We start from the raw sequence: 21,072 nt of genomic DNA on the forward strand, positions 1-21,072 counted from the left end.
GTCGTTGGTTGTATATATGTACTGATCTACGAATTACACTCGAGATAATGCAATGACAGAATGGCAAAGAGGGTAAAGAACAGAGGATACTGTAGAGTTAATGCAACGGGGGAAGTCGAGGGCGACTCTTTATTTCCTTTTTATACGTCAAAAACTTCTATGTATTATGGATGTACCAATCTTTGGACTGGGTTACGATGCTTGATTACAGTTGATTTTAGAGTCGTTAAACGGACAATGTACATGGCAAAAAGTATAATGCTGACTTACATATTGCTGTTATGGATAATACAAAATGACAATAAAAACAGATTAAAAAAAAAGAAATAGATAAGAGGAATCACGAGCTGGATCTCAGGCAAGAGGAGTCTAAATATGGTCTGCCCCTTTTTCTGTTGTGTCGAATGTGACAAGGTGCTCCTGCCCGCATGAATGAGGCGTGATTTTAATTTTTCAATGGAGAATTTGCTGCCAGCCCTACTCCCGAGCAATACCTACCTCAAAGGTGCGAGGACCGTTCTTCCTCAGAGCTGAGGGCAGGCGCCCCAGATTATGGGACAACCCCACACTCTATTACAAACAGGAAACGGAAGTGATTCATTCAAGTAAACTAGGGAGCTTAGATTTGACTATTTCCTGCACATGTCTACTTTGGAACCGTTACACACAACACACGTTAATATTGAAGCAACTGAAATAAACACTATAAATCCGAGCATTCACTAAAAAGAAAGACACACGAAACACTGAAACACATTTTTATGGATTTATAAATAAAATGTGCATTCGCTCTTTTCCTTTTATAAAAAAGACAACATAATTTATAACACGTGTCAACAATATTTAAGTGTATCTTAATTTTTGTCACACTTAAGTCCAAACCAACTTTGCAAAGTAGGTGGACAACACCAGTATATGTTTGAGTAAACCCAATTTTCTTTCTGCATTGTAACGATAAGAGTGCAGGATTATGGCTGGACCCCTGCTTAGTCCGCTGCATTCCTCACATTCCCAAAACAGAATGGAAAGTTTCAAGAACACCGGTTTCTAAGCCGCAAGAATGTTACTTCTTGCCTCCTTACTGCTGGAATCTCAAAAACATTTCATGGCAACGCGAAATGTCCCACCGCTGCCCATGAAAACAGTGCTCTGTGATTGCAATGTCCTCGAAATCAACAGGGGCAGGACATGGCTTGTATTCATACAGACGTCTCTCATTGTAACAAGAATCCCTTTATCAGAGCTGATGTGCAGGTTCGACTTTTTTGTACACATGTTAAAAAGCCAAAAAATTATTATAAAACGCAGGGACCGTTAAAGGTCTTGATTTTAAAATCCCTTCATTGAAACTGTACATTTCTGCGAAAAGAATGTAGTGGTTAAAAAAAGATGATAGCATTTTAAAAGAACACAGCGCTTTTAAAAAGGCTCTGTACAAAGAAAAAAAAACACAATCCCTCCCAAGTATTCAAACTAACCCCAGTCCCATCTCCCGAAGCCCTCCACCCGCCGCCAGAAAGGTACAAAACTGTACAAGTTGATAGCCAGGAAATATGTTAAGTCACTTTTAAATAGCTGTTCTGATATGAAGAGACCTTCAACCAAAAAATGTCTCCCCGCCTCCATGATCCAGCAATAACTCAGAACTCCCAGCATGCATTTCAACAATCCCAATTTAAGCAGGAGGCTCTTCATTTTTAGGCAGAACCTTAATTGGTTCATCTTAGCTAATTTGTTCTACTTCAATGCGAGTCAATAGGGAAAGCCCATTCCTACAAGTATTTTTCTTAACCTTCCTGCTCTCTGTTCCCAAATGTTGTGCAGCGGCGCCTGACACTGCTTTAGGCAGCTTCCACTGCTAATTTGGACCGCCTGATATTGCTGTAGCGTTGACTTGCCTGGTTTCATTGTGCTGTAAATTCTGATTGCAACATTATTAAGGGGGTGACTGGTGCTGATGCAAGCATTGTAGACTTCTCCCTATGCACCAGCAAAGGCTGCTAGCAAGTGCAAGGTGGTATATGTAGGAAGTAATCAGCCAAACCCAGGTCCACAATATGATGGATTTACATCGAGACTACAAACAACACAGAAATGATGACTTGTGAGTGAAAAACTCAAATAAAAATTAGCCAGAGCTAATCTCTAATAAAACATTTAGAACATCTTTAACTTAGAACCTCTTCTGCTGCCTGTTACTATTTAGACAATTTTCCTGATATAATACAAGTCTTGTCACAAGTATTTCTAAGTGAATGAGTACTTTGTACATACTACACACAAATATTAGACTCGCTCGCTTTGGATTTGATATTTACATAAATAAAAGGGTTTACATCTCAGAAAGCAAGCTGTGATGAATTATATCTTCACCATGGTTACAGCGAGAGAGCAGCAGCTCCCCTTAGAGACTGCTTCGAACTTAAGTGCTTTTGGAAATTCACTGCAATCCAAAGGAGTGGCCACAAACAACCTAGAAAGAGAAGTAAAGTAACATAAAAAATTGGGGAAGCAAGCAAGAGAGGCCTTTTCAAGAATCTCTTGCACGGGCAAGAAGAAGAATAGTCTTCAAAACAAAATCTCTGGTCGATATTTTCTTTGTGAGAATTGAATGCATATTTACATCTCTTTTTGTTTTTACTGCTTCTCTGTGCTTTTGGTTCTGTGTTTCCTGTCAGTGTGTATTGCTAGAGTTGTTGAAGACGGTCCATCTCTGGGAGTTAATCCGGAGACATACTTTGCTCTTCAGTACCTATGTGAGGATGAATGATACTGAGAGCTCTGCTGTTGAGTTGACGTAGAGTAGCCCAGTGTGCCCTGGGACTGGGAAGTTCCTTGGACATTGTTCTGGTAACTTAGACGTGAACCCGGGTGCTGCAAAAAAGAAAAATACAACTAAGAAGCAGTCTGAACATTTCTGTACACTAAAACCATATCCAACTATGAAGCAAGGATAAGAAATAACATTAGCATTCATGTCACAAATAATACATTGTGAAACGCTGCTGTAGTAGCCTAGGAAATTACTTTGTACTTAGTTTACACTTGAGGTTAGAGGCGGAAGACATGATCATTAGACTTCTTACCCTTCTTTGTAAACCAAAAATGAAGCAAGTTCAATCCCACAGAAGCGAACAGTAGCATTTGATTCAAGTCACATTGCGTGGGAGACAACAGTAATCCTCTTTTACACTAGGCCTGGTCGTGAAATTCCATTCCACTCGCTGAGTTTTTCCCACTCTACGCAGTACGCAGATTTAAAAAAACTCAGCGTCAATGTTAAGTTGGTGAGCACGAGCGAGGAAAATCTTACTCTAGACCACCTCCAGCCGAGATTTCTCAACGCGGGCGGTCGCGGATGGCCGGTACTGCTTGTGTTGAGAAACCTTCCGTTGAGTAAGCTGCCGCCCGAGTGGAACATCTACTCGAGCTGCAGAAAGAAGCAGCGCCCTCTTGTGCTGCACATGGTGCCGTTCGCACTGATTTTTCATCTCGGGACAAATAACAGGCAGTCAAAAATCAGAACAGGAATCAATGATGCACTCGCAATCAACAGAAATATCTACTCCAATGACTACTACTAGACCAGTAACAACTAGCAAGTACAAATTTCTTCAGCGAGGTGCTATTCACCTCGCATTTATGGATCTTTCTAGCACCTTTGATAGCGTTAACAGATCCAAGTTGTGGGACCTTATGATTTAAATGGGCATGGAGAAGGGGTTAGTACAATTCCTGAGCACTAGCGGTCCGTGGAGGGAGTTCCGTGGGGCGGTGAGGCGGGGCGGGGGAGGGGCAGGGTGGGGGAATGTAAACACCGGAATATGGATGAACGGAGGTAAGTACATATATAAAGAAATAAAACAAATTCCTTTGCGGGCGCTGCATCGCAAAATGCGATGCAGTGAGCTCAACGAAATTTGTTTTATTTATTTAAATGTGTACTTACCTCCGTTCATCCATATTCCGGTGTTTACATTTCCCCACCCTGCCCCTCCCCCGCCCCGCCTCACCGCCCCACGGAACTCCCTCCACGGACCGCTACTGTTCCTGAGACAGCTGCTTCTGAATGTCCAGCCAGGGTGAGGTAAGGGGAAAAACGGGGAATGTTCTGATTCATTGAGCCTGTAGAGAGGGGTCCGGCAGGGGTACGCGTTGGCAACAATCCTCTTCCTACTGTACATGAATAAGCTAGAGGCATCCTTAATAGGCTTAGGCACTGATGTACCCAAAATTAAGGGTAAGATGATGCCGCCACTACTTTATGCTGATGATGCCGTTTTACTGGCCAGAACTTCTAATGGGATAAAGATTCTTCTCGATGGCTTTGTCGAATTCATGGTGGGCCTCAACCTGGAAACTGACAGATCTAAAACGTTTATAATGGTGTGTGGCTCCAAGACCATAAAGATTAGTACTATTCATATGAAAGCCTATCGAGTAGAAAGAGTGTGATCATACCCCTATTTAGGTATTGTCTTTGATGAAAATCTTAGTGGGTCAGCTTGCATGGCTAACAGGTGTTCCAGCTTTACATGTGCCACTGAGTCAATTTCTAAAGTCTCTGCAAGTATAGGGATTTAGCCCATTCACCTGTTTCTCAGGATCTATAATCACAGATGTGTCCCTGTTTTAACTTATGAGCTGGGATCTGGTGTTGCTCAATTAAAGGCAACCTGTAGTTGGAAGAAAACAGGGTAGTGTGTAAGCTTTTAGGGGTTCCCCCCACCAACAATAATATTAAGGTGCACGAGGAGCTTGGCTTAGGTTATGTTGAAGATTGTATTAAGCTAGCTCCTCTGTTACTCTGGTGTTCCATCTGGTCCAACGCCCATGCTTTCCTCAGCAGAGCTGTAAGTGAGGACTGTCTGAAGTGTGCCTGGGGCCTTTCGTTGCCCTGGATACAATATATACAAAATAACCTCTCTAGAATTGGTAGATCCAGTTTTTTTTAACCAATCCTATATCCATCACGAAGGAAAACAAGAGGTAGGTCGAGAAAATATGCTTTTTTAATGGTCCAGGGCAAGGGAACTGGCTTTTTCCCCCTCGGACTCTAAACAATACATGATGATTAAAATGTGTCCTGGAACAGAATCCTATCAAGAGTGGGTTAAAAGCCCCTGGGAACAGTCACTCCTAATTAGACTTTGTCTGAGCTCTGTTAAGTGGAAACTGTGTTTTCCCCTTGGTCAATATGATGTTTCTGCTATTTGTTATTGTCCTTGCGACGAATCATCTGATCAAACCTTAGTGCACTTCCTGTTTTTAGGTCTCGCCTGCGAATGCAGCGCATGCGCTGCTTCGCCTCGGCGAGATCTATTGTCGTTGCTTCTGTGTCCAGGGCCTGTGGAAGCGGGGTTGGTATCCGCCCTGTCGGCATTAGGCCCTGCCCACCCTGCCTGCATATTTTGCGAGCGTTGCTCGGGCTTTTCATTAAGCATTCTCCACGTTTGCTTGGTTAGTAAACCTCATGCTGTGCGTTTTCCCGTCTTGGCGCATTGTTTCAATTTAGAAGGGTACCTTTTTTTTTATATTAGTAACCCTTTTGCTTCCGCGATCACAACAATACATTTTCTGCGATGTAACTTACATTTTCATGATACTTTTGCTCTTACAGTATCAGCCTATTGTTAAGGCAACTTACAAGAGCGATTTGCTGGTGTTTGCTTATACGTGTTTCGAAGCAGCGCTCCTAAACATGCACATATATCTCTGTATCGTTTGTTACTCAACATTTTCCCAATGCACATTCAAAAACAAACAGAAGCTAAATATTACTATACCTATGCGAAAACATTATTTTACACCCCTGCACGATACAGGAAACAAACCTACGTCACAATTGCTAATTGTAAATATTACTCTTCCTTGGTGCTTTCCGTTCCGCTTGCTTAAAACAAACATCAAGCCATCGTACACAACCTTACCAATTTGTTTTGTACCCGCCGTTGTACCCAACCTCAACATTTTGTTTATAGCCACTGCTAGCATATACATTTTGGAACAGCACCCTATATTATTACACCGCTAGTCTGCCTTATAACACCTCTTATAAACAGTCGGAGCAGGAACCATAGGTTAATGTTGCCCGTCTGTGATTATTAAATGCACATTTGCGTGTTTTTATGGTAACATGCATTTAAACATACATGTCACCAGGGGCTTCACAAGCTGCCGCAGTGAACTTACAGAACAGTACACGTTTGTATATACAAGGAATTTTCTTATTTTAATATCCCTCAGGTGGTTCTGTACCTTTTGTACCTTCTTATGCAACAAAGTAGACACTTTCCGCACGGTAACACCTAAAAATTATAAAGCGCAGCTGCTATAAACCCTGTTTAGGCATTTTTAGTTATTTTACAATATTAGATGTTACAGCTCATTACGTATCCCAGCGTACAAACTTCCACAGGATACAGACATCCCCCCATCAATTTGTTTGCTGTCTGGGAGGTACATCTGTTAATCTTATCTATAACGCCATCCGCTGTGCACACTCAATTAGCTGCTACAAGTGTTGTTATTAGTAACCTCATGCTGTGAGTTTCCCCGTCTGTGAGATAGCTTTCCTATTCTACATAACAAAAAAGCTGACTAAAAGATGCCTTGCTCGCATCTACCACTTTTTTGTGGTTGTTTTGCATTTACTAGGTGTTTCTTCCATTTTCATAGCGCTTCTCCTTCCTCGCATCTTGGCGCATTGTTTAATTTAAAAGGGTGCCTTTTTACATTATTAACACTTTTGCTTCCGAGATTTTGAGTCGGTTTCACTTATATTAACGTGCTGCTTTTGCTGTTCTTACATTAGGTTATTGTTAGGGGAACTCACAGGATATATTTAACTAGTGTTTTAATTTACATGTTTATAAGCAGCGCTTTAAACGTGCAAGTATTACTGTACACCATTTGATAATAAATATTATCCTACTACACATAATAACAAACAGTGGCAACACATATCAATTATTGTTGATACCTCTGCAATGCTGCAATGTTTTATAAATAGTAGTGTACAAATAGATACCCTTATGTGTACCTTATAAGTTCTGGAATATGTTTATATGCGCTTTGTGATGCCTTGCAGGGGGCAGCCACATGTAGCATTTGCCTATTATTTCTTACCTGCTTTTCTATTTACTATCTAGTATATACCTTTATCCGTGTTTGTGGTGCTTTTACTTTATAGATTTCGGCTTTTGCAATGCAATAGGTCTTGCATTTACGCGAGTTTGAGCTATTTTTGTTTTTGTTTTTAAAACATAAATAAAAGGCATTGTCATTTACAATGCCAATAGCTTAAACTCGCGTAAATGCGAGACCTACTGCATAGCAAATGCTTGTCTTTGTAGGTACTACAGAGACTGGACAATGGGTTTACTTATTCCAGCTTTTCGGAAAGCTAAGTTAAAGAAATGTACAGCAGTGTTTCTTTATCTTCAGTCATTGCCATCTCAGAATTGGTTTTTACTCTGGAAATCCGCTGTAACACTCCGTAACTCCCTGCTGTTTTAACTGATATTTTACCAATTTTTCGCATTCTATTATTTGGGTAAGGATTTTGTTTCTTATTTTTTTATTTGTATATTGTGGTTTTAACTTTTTAGATTGTATAATGTTTGTTGCTTATTGTTTTGTACGTGCTCTCATGGTCAATATACTTGGACCAATTAAAGATTCTGATTGGCTACTAGACCAGAAAATCTCATGAATATGTGATGCAAAAACAAATTTGAACAAGAAACCATGATTTGCTTGCAGCAAATACATATTCCGTACCCAGTGGCTATTCGGTTCAGTAAATCTCATAAAAAGGAATGGACCCCAAGACAACCTGGATGGGAAAAAGGTTTAGATTGAGTCCAGGACTTGTGAGGCACTGTATAAGTGTGTGAGACGGTTATAGCGTAAAAATGGCTAACATGCTCAAAGGTGATATTCAATGAAAAAAAATGATATTCACTATGATAGTGGAGTTAGGTCTACTTTAGTTACCCTACTCCTGCATAACATAGTTATGCATTGTATGACTTATACATGTTTGAGGATTAAGCAATTAAAACATTTGGATTGTATTTCTGTGTCTGTATGTTCTCCATTTATTAATTTCCCTTTACATGCCACTCCTTAGGAGACAGATTACGTGAATATCTAGTGTACTGGTGCAAATTATCCCACTTTTCACTTCAATTAGGCCTGGGCATTTAGATTTAAGTGTTCTGATAACTGCATGTCAAACCTTTTCTTTTAACTTTATTTATTCTATTCAAGAAACTCACAGAACATTTTTCCGGGAAAAGGAGAAAAAAAACATTGAAGTAGAGAGTAGTATCATGACAATTCATAATTCAAATGCCATAAATAGTTATCATGTAAAATTTAGTTCATTGATATTTGTGGGTGGACATCTATACTTAAGTACAAATATAAATACAATGCAATAAATAGATCATAAAAACGTGCAGACTAGATTGTAGGTTCTTGTAGCTGCGATCAATTATCAACATCTATTTCTTTAATTATGCTTTGTTGCAGTACCTGTCACTTTGATTGTATTCTGCTCTCCATATTTGTGCAAATTTCCCGATGGCCCCTATCCGAAGGCAATAAAGTTTTTCTTTTTCTTTCGTGTTTCTCATTTTGATTACCCATTGTGAATGTTTTGGTGGAGCCGATGATTTCCAATTTTGTAAAATCAACGATCTTGCTATTAAGGAAGCATTAAAAACGAATTGTCTTTGTCGCACCGTTAAATTAGTGTTGGAGATCCCAAATAAAATTACCATAGGATTGGGGTCTATTCTACATTGAAGTTGTTGACTAACAGACTTGAAGACCCTAGTCCAGTAAACGGTCAATTTCAGGCAGGAAAAACACATATGGAACCAGTCCCCTCTTGAATGATTACATCTAGGACAATCCGAGGATGTTTCTAGGAACAATTTGTGCAATTTATCGGGGGTATAGTATAGCTGCCATTTTGAGAAGAATGCCATTCGTTTAAAGCCCACCCCGCAAATGGCCTTGGTGGATTATTTATTATAGTCCTGCTATTGGGTTGCCGCTATGCGACAACCCGTAGTCTCCTCTATTTTTAGAAGGGCGCTCGGTACTTCCTGATCATAGATATGTTGCTGTAATATGTGATATCACTTTCTGATTCCCGCCATTTGTTTGATATACAATGCATGGGTGACGGCTTCGGGAAGTGGACCCTCCAGGAGTCGTAATTTCTTAACCAGGCTTGAAATTTGAAGATAGGAGAAAATTAGGGTCGAGACTTTTTCTATTTTACCTTGTCTAATTTGTCTCCAAGTTTTCATCTCTCCTTGTATTGCTAAATCTTTAATTTGATAGATTCCCAGCCTTTCCCAATTCTTCAATGCCTGTGGATCAATTGCAACTCCTAGTTCTCTACAAAGTATCAGTTTGGTTTCTGGGTGTAAGGGTGTAAATTGATACTCTTCTTTTAATCGATTGAGTCTGTCATGGATTATGCGGGGAGTCTTATAACGGTAGCGTTTGGGTAATTTAGGGATTTTAATGAAAGATTTTAGATCTATATTTTTTTCTAATAGCATTTGATGTAAGTAGAAGTTATGGCCATAGTCCTGTGCTGATAATGCCTGTCCACACCAATTCAAGAGAGCGGCTTGGAAATATTTTTGTTTATGAGGAATCCCTAGACCGCATTCTTGCGCTCTCAATTGCAATGTTGTTAATTTGGTCCGTGGTTTCTTCCCTCTCCAAATAAATTTCCGAATTAATTTTATCTATTTCTGCGAAATAAGTGTAAGGAATTTTATAAGAACATTTAAAAAAGCAAAATTAAATAACGGAAGTACCATCATTTGTATCAATACCACTCTTCCAATTAAAGATAAAGGTAAATTATGCCAGCTATTGAGGATCTTGCTAACTTTATTAAACGTTGTACTATAATTAAGTGCGAAAAGTTGTGTAAAATCATTTGAAACCCAGATACCTAAATATCAAATAAGATTGAGTTTTGCCACCCGACTCTGAAGGGCCTGGGGCAGTATCTAGTTGTGGCAATTAAATAGTAAAATCTCTATTTGCTGTCGTTGGTTTTATACCCCCTAGCTTCGAGAATGTTTCAATTGTGTCAAATGTTTGTTTAATATTAGCCGTTTCTGCCTCAAGATAGAGGAGTAAATCATCTGCAAATAATTTCAATTTGGATGCCAATGTTATCGGAGGTGTGATTAAGGGGTTTTGCCGTATCGAATTTGCAAAATGATCGATATAGAAGGCGGATAAAACCGGGGACGTAGGACTTCCTTGCTGGTTTCCTCTCTGAGGGCCTCATGTAGGTAGCTAAATACCGGTCGGTAACGGCCGAAATTCGGTAAATATGCCGTTACCGACCGGTATTTAGACAAGTGAGATGTAGGAGGCCAAAAACCAGTTTTCGGTAAATATGAAGCGGTAAATACCGATTCATAATTACCGAATTCTAAAATACCGATTCATATTTACCGAATACATATTTACCGAATCGGTAAATATGAAGTGGTAAATATGAATCGGTAAATATGAAGTGGTAAATATGAAGTGGTAAAACTGAAAAAGACATGTAGGAAAATTCGGTAATTAAGAAATCCATGAAATTCGGTAATTAAGAGTCGGTAATTAACACTGAGTGAAAGCAGGTGGTAACCATCAACAGAGCATATAAGCAATCCCAAAATGCAACAGCGTGGACAACATGGCCGCTCTGTATGTCATTGCAAGGCGCCTACGTCTACAGGCAGCAGGTCTGAGGATATGGAGACGGGAGGAACGCATCTACAGACAGCGCATCACACTCTTCCAACAGACTGACGCAGAGATACATGAAAGGTACAGGCTACACCCCCAAACCATCATGGACCTGATAAGGGACCTGCACCCACTCCTGGACCAGCCAACAAGAAGGGCGCATGCCATACCACCACATGTGCAGGTGCTCTGCAGCCTACATCTACTGGCATCTGGCAGTTACCAGGGGGTGATAGCTGCGGTGGGCGGTGTATCCCAGAGTTGCCTGTCCCGTTTCTTCAGGAAGTTCCTGGATGCCATGATGCAGAGAATGCACCACTACATCAGCTTCCCAAACACACAGGCTGAACTGCAGAAAACTAAAACTGACTTTTATCACATGGCACAGTTCCCCCATGTCATTGGCTGTATTGATGGCACACACATCCCAATCTGCCCACCAGCTGACACTGAGCACATCTACAGGAACAGAAAGTCCACCCACTCCATCAATGTGCAGGTAATCTGTGATGCAGGGAACATCATCACTGATATTGTAGCGAAGTTTCCTGGGAGCACCCACGACTCTTACATCTTCCAGAACAGTGGGATCTACACACAACTGATTGCCGGAGAATTTGGAGAGGGATACCTGCTAGGTAAGTAACAGTGACGCCCCATGAAACCTGCAAATCATAGTGTATAGAGGCATGTGACTGATGGTTCCCTTTTACTCACCTAGGCGACAGTGCATATGCCTGCCGGTCATTTATCCTCACTCCCTACCTACACCCATCAACCCAGAGTGAGAGACGATATAACGTGGCACATAAATCTACACGCAATGTGGTGGAGCGCACGTTTGGACTACTGAAAAGCAGGTTCCGCTGCCTCCACAAGAGCGGAGGCGCACGCCAGTACACACCGATCAACTGCTGCAAGATCATTGCCGCTTGTGCAATGCTGCACAACCTTGCCACGAAGAGAGGTACAGAGTTGGAACTAACAGATTTTGAGGACAACGAGGATGAGTCAGGCCAGCCAGAGGTCAACGCAGCTGGAGTGCCAACTGCAATAGATGGGAGAGAGAGACGGGCAGAGATCACATGCAACTATTTCTGAGTAAGTAAGGGGACACAGCCAGTTGTGGTATGTCATGACGTAGTTTTAATGCGGCACTACGCCATTACAACAAGATCAAGCCAATCTGGCAACATAGCATATTTACAAGGGGTAAGTCCAGGGTTACATCACCCATTGGGAATTGGCTACGCAGGGCTGCATCAATGTTTGCGCACACGCGCTGCAGTGTGGGATGGCACGGATTGAGCATCCTCACTACTGCCAACCCCAAGCCGCCTGCTGCTCCTGCGTGCTTCTGGGACGGGGGGTGTGATGCTGCTCCTGCTGCTGGAGTCGATGCTCTCCGCAGCATCCACTGCAGCAGTTGTGGCCGCCTGACTTGTTAATAGCACCTCAAGTGCACTTGTGACCTGCACCATCCCCCGAGACACGTCGCTGCAGCAGTGTGTCAGGCCCTCCTGCATCGACACAGAGCGCCGGCAGAGTAGAGAAGTGGCAGTTGCCAGACGGTTGAGTGCCCTGGTGTTAGTGTCCCTCCTCTGCCGTTCCCGGCGCCGTGCATCTATGTCAGCATCTAATTTGCTGCACAACTGCTGGATTGACTGGGACATGTCCCGAATGTCCGCTGCCATTTCACCCATCCCCACTGCCATTGTGCTGATGTTCTTGTCCATGTTGACAAATGTTGATTTCATGCACCGTATATGCCTCTGGACTGACATGACTGCCTTTGTTTGCAGGCGCTGTTGTTTTAACATTTTGGCCTCGAGCCCCGAGAAGACACCATGGCTGTCAATGTTTGCTGGTGGACTCTGGACACGCGACCTGCGGCGCCCTCTTGCACCCGTCTGTTCTGCCTGTGAGGTGTAGGGCACAGTGGCATGGCTCCCATCCTGGGGCATGGTAATTTGCTCAGGGACCCTGCTGTCGTCAGACGAGGTGTCTAAGGCTCGCAGCCTGGCGGCAGCACGCCTCCTCATTCTCACACATGCAGGCGGTGATGTGGCCGGTGACTCAAACATGAGTGGCGATGTTGGCTCTGGGTGAGGTGATGCTGGCTCTGGTTGAGGTGAGGCTGGCTCTGGTTGAGGTGAGGCTGGCTCTGGTTGAGGCGAGGCTGCCTGTGTTAGTGGTGCGGCTGCCTGTGGCACTGCTCCCTGGGCTGAACTTGTGCTGGCCAGAGCTGATCTGTGTGGCTGGTGTGCCCTCTCTCCTGCAGCATGTCCTGTCCTGCGCGATGTCACATCTGTGGACAGAAATGCAACATCGGCTCAGTGTACCTGAAGGGCTGCATTGCAAGCATCACAATAAAATCATGTTACACTCTCACATTGTCCTCTGCCTGCTTGTGGCTAATGTGTGTAACATGCCTTGTTGTCCTGTGCTATTTACTTCATGGTTGGGGTTTCCCTGACTACATCTCCCAGAATGCATTGCCTGTGTGCACTAACACATGGACTGGAGTGGGATACTCATTTCACAATGGGGGATGTGGGATAGGGGTAGGGGGGGCTACATTGCTGTGCATTCGTCTTACCTTGTTGGGTGGCGGCTCTGGCAGAGCTGTCGGCATCCCCAAGGCCCACGACGCTCTCTTGCTCGATTGTGGCCTCCACCAGCTCCTCCAGTTCGGTGAGGGCAGGTGCCCTGTTGGTTCCACCTCCAGTCTGGCTGGCCTCCTTCTGGATTTCCCCCATCTTCCTCTTGGTTACAATCCTCAGGTCATACCAGCGCTTTTTGAGGACCTCTAGGTCCCTGTGGGTCACTCCCACAGCATTGACCTGCGCCTGGATGGCCAGCCAAATATTGCGCTTTTCTGCCTCAGGCACTTGCAGGGACTGCCTCCCAAACAGCTTCTGGTGCTGCTTCACCACCTCCTCCACCAGCACCTGGAGTTCCTTGGGGCTGAATTTCATCTACCTCCTCCTTTCCCCTCCATCTCTCACTGTCCTCTGCGTCGACATGATGTTTTTGTGCTGCACAAACAGGCACTGGCTCCCTGCCTCTCCTCTGCACTCCAAGCCTCTCCAGAGTCTGTTAATTGTGTGCACCTGCCTGGGTGTGGCCACTTCCTGGTTGGGTGGGGTGTGGTTGCACAGGATTGGCTGTTTCATCCAGTCATGTGATTTATTTTTCCCGATTCGGTAAATACCGATTCGGTATTTACCGATTCGGTAAATTACACTTCGGTATTTACCGATTCGGTAAATACCACCTCGGTATTTACCGATTCGGTAAATTCCGATTCTTGATTACCGAATGCTACCGATTCGGTAAATATTACCGAATTATTACCTACATATAACTTACCGATTCTTAAATACCGATTCGGTACGGTTCGGTATTTAAGAATCGGTAATTTTTATTTACCTACATGAGGCCCTGAATCTCCACTGTACCAGCAGTATGAGCGATAATACCTATTTTTGCCTGGGCCTTGTATAATTTCGTGAGTAAGTCCACTATAGCTGGGGGGAAATCGATTTTTTTTTCAAATTTGCGCAAAGAATGTTCCAGTTTACCGTGTCAAAGGCTTTTTCTGCGTCAATCATAATGATTGCCACTTTCGTGTTGTCATTGAGAAAAAGTCAATGGCCTGGGTTAAAAAGTTTGTATTGTTGGTGAGAGATCTTTCTGGTAAAAAAACACATTGGTCCTTATGCACCAAACTTTGAGCGATTGAAGTAATTCTTGTTGCCAGTATTTTCATGAGAATTTTATAGTCGTTATTTAAAAGACTAATGGGCCGATAAGATCTGGGTATATCTGGTGGCTTCCCCTTGTTTAAAAAGCTAACTAATACTGCTTTGGCAAAAGTCTTGGAGATATTGTAGCCTGTTAAGAGTGCATTAAATAAAGAAAGCAATACATTATTTAACTGTGGCATAAAGATTTTATAGAATTCGATCGGTATTCCATCGATGCCACAGGCTTTGCCGCTAGGTGTATTTTTTACGGTCGCACAGATCTCTATTTCTGAAATTGGTGCTACCAGTTGGGCTTTCTGAGAGGCAGTTAAATATGGTAGTGTGATTCTATTAAAAAGATTATCAATTTCTTCTAGTGGCCTAGGTGTTGGAGCTATATATAGTCTTTCATAATGTGATAAAAAAGACCTTACTGATCTCGTCGGCCTGATGGACATTTTGACCTTTGGCATCATCAAAAATGGATTTCACCATTGCATTATTACGATTTTTTTTATGGACCATGCCAAACATTTGCCTGCATGCTCATTTTTCTCATACCAGTTTTGGAGCCAGGTTTTTTGATTTACTGTTTTCTGATGTTCATAAAGGTTTCTGATATTTACTGTTTTAAATTGAGTGCCGGTAATTCGGAATGGAATGAAAGATTCATTCAACTTGCCTTATCAAGATTATATTGACGATGTCTAGCTAATTCTTTAATGATTCTGGCTTTACGTAAGATTGCATCCCCTCTGATATACGCCTTGCAGGAATCCGATACTGCAAATGGTGAGGTGGATCCCACGTTTCTGATGGCAATCTCAGTGAGTAATGACTGTATTTTTTTAATCCAGCCCTCATCTGTTAATAGGGTTTTGTCTAATGTCCATCTGGGTCGCTCCCTTGGACCGATTGTTGCCTTTATCTCAACTTCTGGGACGCAGTGGTCAGAAAAGGGATTAGGAATAATCCAAGACTCCCCTTTTTCGCACTGGTGGGAAATTAAATAAAAGTCTATTCTGGATGCTGTATTATATTTTTTAAAGAAACACGCAAATTCCTTACTGGCGGGGTGCTGAGCCGCCATGGATAGACTAGCGCAAAGTCTTCTTCACGTATCTGGCGGTCAACGGTTTATTTTGGGATGTGTTCTTTCGGGAGGATTCCAATCCAAAATTCTGAATAAAATTGAAATCCCCTCCGATAATTATGGCTCCTTGTGAAGGGATTAAAAGATTGGCCATTTTTTCCAATGCTATAGTTTCATCATGTAAGGGGCCATACTAGCTGATTAAGTGAATAGTGGATAGTTTGCTCCCCAAGCCTCAAACTCCCCATCAACCATCTGGCTAGGGGATCACTCATAATCTCAAGGGCCTACCCTTGAAAATGACAAGTAATAAGAATTGCAACCCCCCTAACGGCAGCATATGCTGAGGATAAAAGGCTTGTTTTATAAATTTAAGCCATTTGGTTAGAGGCATACTTTTTAAAAAAATGCGTTTCTTGGAGAAGAATCACATGAGGTTGATTTACCATTAACCGATGTAGTATAGCTCTTAATTATGTTGACTTATTACCCCCATTCAAATCACATGAAACAAAACATAGCACCTCTTGTTCAGCCATTCATGTTGGTTATTATTGTCCGACTTCTATCCATTGTATATATTATATATCTTATTTTATTCAGATAATAGGTTCCTTTATTTGCAACCCTTCGGTTGTGAAAATTGCTCTTAATTGGATCTGTGATTATTTTTTTCTTTTTTCCCCTCCACGCGTCCTGGAGTGTCTTCCTCCCTTTTCCCTCTCTACAAGTCGGGCCTTTGCCAGCCATGGACCCTATCTCCCCCTGTGCCATGGATCCTGCCCCGTGTCTCCCTTACCCCTACCATTGTACCTTGACATGGTACTGGGAGCTCCCCCCTCACTCCCTGGAGGAGATGGCAGCCAAGAGAGTAGAATAGCAGGAAACGGAGGATATCATCGCAAAATTATACCAAGATGGATAGGCATACCTGACACATTATGATCTTTCCATCAGCTTGCATGATTTTCCCTCCATCTTATATCTCCAATAGGCCCAAATTCTACTTACTATCTTCTCTCTCTATCCCTTCCTTAATTGAATAGAGGAGGTCACGAGTCTGCTCAAAGGACTGAAATATATAGGACCTCCCTTTAAACAACACTTTAAGCTTAGATTGCTGTATTATCCTAGCCGGTGCATTATAGCGCTTGAATTCATCAATTATTCCCACAAAATCTTTGCACCTTTGCGCTGCTAAAATAGACATATCAGAATAAATTCTGAAAGTGAAGTTCTCGGGGGAAGTGAACAATTTTTTTAGAAATGCTTGTGATAGAATCTGTTCTTTGATTTGCGAGTCGCTGAAGTTAACCAGAATTGTTCTTGGAAATTTGGGGTTGGAAGGGCGAATTCCTGGTACTCGATGGGCCCTATTGATGGTCAAGTCCCCAACATCTTTGGCGCTTTCAGGAAGAACAACTTTCCATATCAGTTCATTTATGAATTGGACCAGCGATTTGCTCACTGCTCGATCTTCAGGAATGCCAATTAACCATAAATTTGTGCGTCTGGTTCGATTTGCACAATGGTCTAGTTTCAGTTGCATGTCCTCGAGTTCCGTCCACAATTTAGTCAAATTACTTCCATGATCATTGTTTTTTTACACTAATGAGCATACCGTCTGTTCCACCTGAGTCAGACGAGTTGAAAGCTGATGAAAATGTTCATTGAGCTGGCCTAGTTGTTCGTTTGCCTTCTTATGAGCTATTTCCTGGGAAAACTTCATGTCGCAAAGCTCACTTAAGATTTGGTTTAGAGTAATTTCAACAGTTGTGGATGGCAGAGAATTGGCAGGCATTGCTGTTTCTGTTGTTTCTCCCTCCAGCATGGTCTATTGTAATGTAGCCGCAACCACTGATGTTTATCAAATGGGTCTTGTTCTGCTTGTTCTAGTTCCGCGTCATGGGAGGCTTCACCAGAGGGTATCAAGTGCAGGGGGCCTGATATTTGGGGAACAGATTTTGTCGTTGCTTTTTGTCCTCCCAGAGAAAATAGAGGGTACGCTGATTTCCCTATTTCCTTATTCTCTATGTTCTGGGGCACGCCCTGCTCTTTATCTGGATTATCTTGATGCCCGGAGTTCCTGGAGCCTTCAGTTCTTTAGATAGAGTGCTGTAATAGGCTCCTACTGAGGGTTTCACATCCATTGAAAGGCTGTCCTTATTGATGTTTTTAACCAGATCCATTTTGATCTTTCTAACCCGCATATCTCATGACCTACCTCGATCGGGTGATGGAGATGGAGAAGGGGTGGAGTGGCTGGAGGTGCCCAATTTAATGTCTACTATGTTATATTTAGAATGTGCTTTCCTCCTCCTAGTGATGTCTTTCTTTTTTACTGTCGAGGGATCTCTTGATGTTCATTGAGTGCACGTTGCCGCGTGTTGTTGCTACTTATCGTAGCTTGTTGTAGCTTTTCGTAAATTCATGGCTATTTAATGAGGGGAGAACGTGGAGAACGTGGAGTTGGCACAAGCTGGTTACAAACCGCATCCGCAGTTGGCAAACCACTTCCGCAACCACCTTGACCTCCTCCTCCCAGGGGGAGCCTAGAGCTCACTCTCTGAGTTGTCGGACCCCCTTATGAATAGTTTCCAGATCCAGTTTTTAGTTTCTCACCTCCTTGTATTCTTCTAATCTTCAGCCGATTTTGAAATTATCGATTATTGATCAAGTATTATTGGACCAGCCAGCCCTAACCCCGCATGGAGGTTTCTTCTTTTTCTTTTACCTTCTCTTTCCTCTTCTTTCCCCTCCTTCACCTTCCCTCTCTGTGTGTTGTTGAGCTGTTAAGCTATTATGTCGCTATTGTGTTGCTATATGCTCATTAAATATATGTATGGCATTCGCATTAGCGGAGCATTAGCAGAACACAAGCACCAGGAACCGGGCACTTCACACTGGACACTGAGCATAAGTGTCTTAGGAGAGAGGAAGAAAAAAACAGGGGGGGTAGGAGAGGATATAGCAGAGGTAGCAGAGCATGGCGGGAGCTCTACGCGGCTTCCTCTCCGTGATCCATGTCACACCTTTTGTGAGTACCTTGAACGTTTACATTATTAGGGGTGTTCACAACATGTGTGTCCTGGTTGCTCCTCTGATCCGCTCCTTTTTCAATCCATTTACCCTGACCCCTCACTCTTACTCTTGGAAAGGTTTAGGCAGCTATAGTGCTCTGCAAAAGCTTCTATGTGATTGACCCTGAAAGGTGGACTGATAATTCATTGCTGACTGCTACTATTTTGTAGGTATAAGAAAGTGGGTTATTTTCTGCAAAGAAAGTGGGCCATTAACAGGTAATAAGCCTGCACCCTTCTGTTTACTGAGAACCAAGTACCCGGCTGTAGCACTTTCAGGGTAGCGAGGCAGAACAGTCCACGCCTATTTAGGGGAGGTGGTCCAGTCCACATGCATGTCACAAACAATATCCTATGAATCAATTTCCAGTCTCTGCCTTTCATTATCAAAACAGTACATGCTACTCAATAATGTGCCTTAGTTTACAAATATATACATGATGGCAGGTGGAAATACCTATGATGCCACCAACCTAACAGTTCACACCCCTATACCTGATGCAATGCAACGTGGTGGAGTTATCAAAAGGCAGGCTGACTGGCTTTGTCTGGTTGTCACCACAATAATAAAAGCAGAAATATGTCATAATAAACCAATGCAATGCCATTAAATATATTAGGGATGGTGATACCATCTTACAATGATATTCATTAGGGCATGTAATGACTCACTGCTAAAAATGGCATTATCAGTAAAGAATTTCAAAACACTTCAATGACCTACATGTAATAATTCAGTGTTAACTTTGACATTGGCAAAAAAAGCATTTACATTTTCAATAAGCTGTGGGCATGAGTCTTTCTCCTATGTTTATACATGCTGCTCCACAGCCTTAAAACCCACCGAAAGGGCTCCCTGCACTATAGAGCCTTTGGGCAAAAGCCCAAGTTCCAGGAATGCTTACAAACAGATGAACAGCATTCCAAGATCATGTATCCTATGACCTGGGAGGCTCAGGGTGCCTTTACCTCCGCAAGAATGGAGAGGGGACTAAGGCTGTAAGAGGAACCATTGGTTGTCTAAGGTGGCACTTCTAAGAATACTAAAATAGCGCTTCTGGGCTAGGCGACCCCAGTGCCTTCTGGGGTGCACCTTTGCCCTCGGTGATTTTTCACAAACTGTGGTCTTGCACCGCAGTAAAATGCTTTTGTAGTTTTATTTTTTTAAAGAGCTCAGCTGCCTCTGTTCCTCCTTGTAGCATCCCAGGTCCTTTGCTTCCCCAAGCCACGTTGGGGAGCCCAAGCCTGTACGGCCTTGCTCGCTACCCGCTTGACTGGCTGTTCCGGTGAGGAGCCGTTTCCTCACTGTTTCATCCTCTTCAGTGTGGAGAGAGTGATCCTGGCGAGGCGAGCTCCCTCTCTCCCAAGACACAAGGGCCAATGGAAACTCACCGCCAACCCCTCGGGGAGGTGGCCTCCTCAGGATTTAATCTCAGTGCGCACGTGGTGGGAGTCAGTTTTCTTTCATCTTGCCTTGTGTCAGTCTTGGAAGATGAGAGCTCCCGGGGGGCAAATGTATTAGTGGGGAGGGGACTTCATTTCTTTTTCTACCTTCCCCAGGACCATTGGCCCTCCCCGGGGACATCCTGGAGATCTGGAAAGGGGGACGCTACTTGCGTCCAAAGATTTGGTCCCCAGGAAGTGGGCGGTATCTTCGCTTGGTAATTTTTTGGGCCCTTTGAGCAAATTTAAACAACCTTGGGTCACTCTGCTCCCAGTGGTTGGCTCTATCCACCAGGAGGGGTTTCTTCAAACCTCCTGTCATCTAGATTTGCATATTCGGCCAGGGAGCTGCCCTCCTTTCTCAACATGGAGCATTTCCTGACAGGATGTCTGGTACTTCTCCTGGGCCCAGGGTCTTCCTCACCAACATCTTCAGGACACCAAGCCAGAATGCACTCACTGTCTGCACTCTCCTGGTCCCACTGACTACTTCTGCCACTTGTAGAACACCTGAGTCAGGGTGCCCATTCTTCTGGAGGTCACACTCCTGCTGCACCAGTACACAGAAGGTCCAGGGGGCCTCCAAGGAGGTCCATTCACTCACTGTCCCCCAGAGGTAGTGGGGGACCAGCACAAGTGGCCCTGCAGAAGGAAGTCTTAGTCACTCTGTGTTAACTGAAATCAGAAGTCCTTAGGTCCATCTTTGCTGTAAGGGACAGGTGTCTTGTCTCCTAGAGCAAGGCTTTGCTATGGCATCCTTTATTATTATTGAGTTCTTATATAGTGCATTGTTACCCGTAGGGTTTCCCAGCACTTGAGGACAGGTATCAGCAGCCTAGAAACGTAACTTAAAATAGCCAGGTTTTTAGCTTCTTACGGAAAGAGGATAGAGAGGTGCAACATCTAAGAGACTTAGGGAGGG

General features: G+C 43.2%; 1 protein-coding gene across 4 annotated transcripts in view; it reads right to left on the minus strand.

Moving 5' to 3' along the window:
- Nucleotides 1–752: 752 nt before the first annotated feature.
- The window catches only part of CDK19 (cyclin dependent kinase 19), a 1,761,913-nt gene continuing 1,741,593 nt past the window's right edge, over nucleotides 753–21,072 (minus strand). For all 4 annotated transcript variants that reach the window (XM_085612130.1, XM_085612131.1, XM_085612128.1 and 1 more), the window contains one exon: nucleotides 753–2,874. In XM_085612130.1, the coding sequence (XP_085468256.1) occupies nucleotides 2,746–2,874 (129 nt within the window). In that variant the 3' untranslated portion in view covers nucleotides 753–2,745. The remainder of the gene's footprint in view (nucleotides 2,875–21,072) is intronic.

This window comes from Triturus cristatus, chromosome 6 (genome assembly GCF_964204655.1).
Source record: "Triturus cristatus chromosome 6, aTriCri1.1, whole genome shotgun sequence".
NCBI classification, from domain to species: Eukaryota; Metazoa; Chordata; class Amphibia; order Caudata; family Salamandridae; genus Triturus; species Triturus cristatus.